Raw genomic sequence first — 3,185 nt, 5'->3', positions numbered from 1 at the left:
TAAAATCACTTTCAAGTTTCAAGACTCAAACATGACATCCTCTCCTACATTGATAAAACTGATCTAAATCGTTGGCCATGTTTCGGTTGGATGAAAAGTGCATTATTTCATCTCAAAAGTGCAATGAAATAAAACCAAAATTGTATTTCTAGGAAATGACATAGTACTTGCAAAACACAATCAAATGATGCCTGCAATAGGTACTTCATATGATCTTATTCACCAACTTTATTAGTACTTCATATGATCTTATTCACCAACTTTATTAACAAATGTGTTCGAACTTCGACGGATGGATATCTTGAATATTGAAGAAAGCAACCATTTATTATAAATTTTTAAAGTAATTAAGGATAGAAAGATAATGTATATGTGTATGTTTTCTGTTGAAACATAATGGGTAACAGATAGAAATAAAAAGAGATGGAAAAAAAATGTAATAAAAGCAAAAAAAAAAGCAAAAAAATAGTAACTAATCAAATGCTAAATAAAAGCTCTATGAAAATAATAAGACAAATAAGAAAAAAAAATCAAAAAATAAAATAAAATATGTAATTGAAGCAAACAAGAAGGAAAAGAAATAGTGACCGATGAAATGCTAAATCAAAACAAATGCTCAATATGAAGATCAATAAGACATTAGAAAAAAAATATCAAGAAATAGAAACGGTACAAATCCATAACATGAGTAAAGGTTTTAAGAATGCTTGTGCATTTCTTGCTTGAGGATGGTATTTATAGAAGAATTTGGTGGTTCTTGGCTCCACAATTTCAAAATTTCAATTCTTTCGATAGATTGTTGGTACCGTGTAATAGCATACTATTTATTTACTACACAATAGATTTAAAACAAATCAAAGATCTTACTATGTATTACAATTTCGTGTGGTAGAATAACACTCTGACTGATTGCTACGTAAAAATATTAATTAATTAGTCAAAATAAAATGTAACCACTACATCTTAAAAATCAATGAATCAACATGTTTACCATTTGGTCAACAAATGAAGCAAAATAGAATCCAACATTTTAATTATTGGGCCGATATATTTAGAGCATCCACAGTGGGGGAGCCGCGGCTCTCGGCCCGGGCTTGGGCAGCCCGCGGCCCCCCACTACTGAGGCGAGGCATGCCCGCGGCTCGGGGGGTGGACGAGAGAGAGCCGAGCGCTCGGCCAGGCCGAGGCTCTTGGGCAGGCGGCTCGGCCCGCCACTGCAAGGGCCGAGAGCCGCGGCCCTGCCCACCGAATTTCCATTTTTTTTTTTTTTTTTTTAAATTCGAAAATTATATTTATAAATACTATATTCATTCCATTTTTTTTATCTTCCTCCATTCTAAACCCTAAAAATTTCTACCATTTTCAAAGTCTACAAAATGCAAGGTGGAGATGATTCTCCCGGCTATGGAGAATCGGGATTTGGCGCATTTTCGTCTTCCCAACCGTGGAGATCGAGTCCGACCCCCCCTCCAACGAACCTGTGGAGTCCACAATCGCCGCCGCCGTGGCAACAGACATCCCAACTCCGGGGTCAGTCCTCCTCTCAGCCGCAGAGGAACGTGGGTCGTCCCCAATCGGGGTTCGGCGACTACCGGCCCAATATGGACGCGATCAACAACCCTTCTCAGCAATTCCAATCCTCCCAATTCCAATACACCCAATCCCCTCTATCTGAATCTGATAGATTCACGTGGGAACAGTTGATGGGAACACCACCAGATACTCCGGTGTCCGGTACTCAAGGCGGTCGCGGGCGAAATCAAGGCGTTGGGGGGCGAAACGGCGACGGAGGTGGGCGAAATGGCGGAAATGGTGGGGGGCGAAGCGGCGGCGGTGGTCGAACCGCCGGCCGCCGTGGAGAGCAGGGCACCGGAGGAGGTGGCGGCCGAAGTGGTCGGCGAGGCGGCGGACGCGGCGGCGGTGACGGTGGCGGCGGCGATGGCGGTGGAAACCGGCGGTCGACCTACTATAGCAATGAAGAATCCTTTGCTGTAGCCAGAGCCTGGTATGCGGTCACGGCCGATTCTATAGTCGGTACGGATCAGACCGACGTTTGCTTTTGGAATCGCGTTCTCGATGTGTACAACGAATTCAAACCAGATGGGAGCGTCGAGCGTACGGCTAGCCAGGTCCGGAAGAAGTTCGGAAGGATTACTAAAGCGTTGAAGAGGTTCAGTGGCATATACGAGACCCAACTCCGCCTTGCTGAGAGCGGCCGCACCGAAGCCGACGTACGAGTGTTGTCGTATCAGTTGTTCAATACTGAATCGTGGCCGAAGTTTACCTACTGGGACGAATACCTCGTGCTGCGTGACTGCCCGAAATTCAGGGTCCTCATCGACAAAGATCCTGTCTCTGGGCCGAAGCGGACTAGACTGGGCGTCGCCGGCAACTACAGCAGTAGTAGTGACTCACGCGCCTTCGACCTGAACGATGATGCTTCGGAGGAGGAGCCCCCCTCCAGACTCTCTCGGCGCCCACGTCCGCAGGGCCAGCGTGCCGCAATCCGGGAATCTAGAACCGGCTCTCAGTTCTCCGCTGCGACCTCTACAGCAATGCCCGCAATACCGCGGGCGGCTTTGGCTCATACCCTAGAGGTGCAGATGATGAAGCAACTTCAGGATAATTTGGCCTTGTACGAGAAGTCAACTGATCCGGAGACCAAGAGATTCTACTACGACCTCGTTATTCGACTGAGGTCAAAGTTGGGATGGTCGGAAGGGTCGCAGTCGGGCGGTGCCAGCGGCAGTGGGGTCGGTGCAAGTGGCAGTGGCGCCGGTGGAGGCGGTGGATGCGGTGCCGATGATGTGATGGACGATGACGACACCGAGTAGTCGGGCGGTGTGCGTCATTTTTTTTTTGTATTTAAAACATTGTCGTTATATAATTTTACCCTATCTATAATACTACGACAATCTGGTTTCAAATATTTTTAGTAATTTTTAAAGTATGAATTTTTTTTAATTATGCATTTTTTACTTATTATATGCATATAATTTTTATTCTAGGAATATTAAAATATACCAAAAATGTATAAAAACAATTTTAATTGTTGAAATAGGGGCCACCATTGTGGTGGCCAAGTTTTGAGGGCAAGGGCCAAGTTTGTTGGGCATGCCCAAGAAATGGTGGCTTGGACATGCCCAAGAGGGCCACCATTGTGGATGCCCTTAGTGCCAGAAAAC

The 3,185-nt window shown here is 45.3% G+C and overlaps 1 protein-coding gene across 1 annotated transcript; it reads left to right on the top strand.

Moving 5' to 3' along the window:
* Positions 1-1,376: 1,376 nt before the first annotated feature.
* Positions 1,377-2,834, top strand: LOC125195305 (keratin, type I cytoskeletal 10-like). Its single transcript, XM_048093473.1, has one exon. The coding sequence runs from the start codon at positions 1,377-1,379 to the stop codon at positions 2,832-2,834; it is 1,458 nt and encodes a 485-aa protein (XP_047949430.1).
* Positions 2,835-3,185: the final 351 nt, after the last annotated feature.

Source organism: Salvia hispanica, chromosome 6 (genome assembly GCF_023119035.1).
Source record: "Salvia hispanica cultivar TCC Black 2014 chromosome 6, UniMelb_Shisp_WGS_1.0, whole genome shotgun sequence".
NCBI lineage: Eukaryota > Viridiplantae > Streptophyta > Magnoliopsida > Lamiales > Lamiaceae > Salvia > Salvia hispanica.
This window is presented reverse-complemented; position numbering and strand designations above follow the sequence as displayed.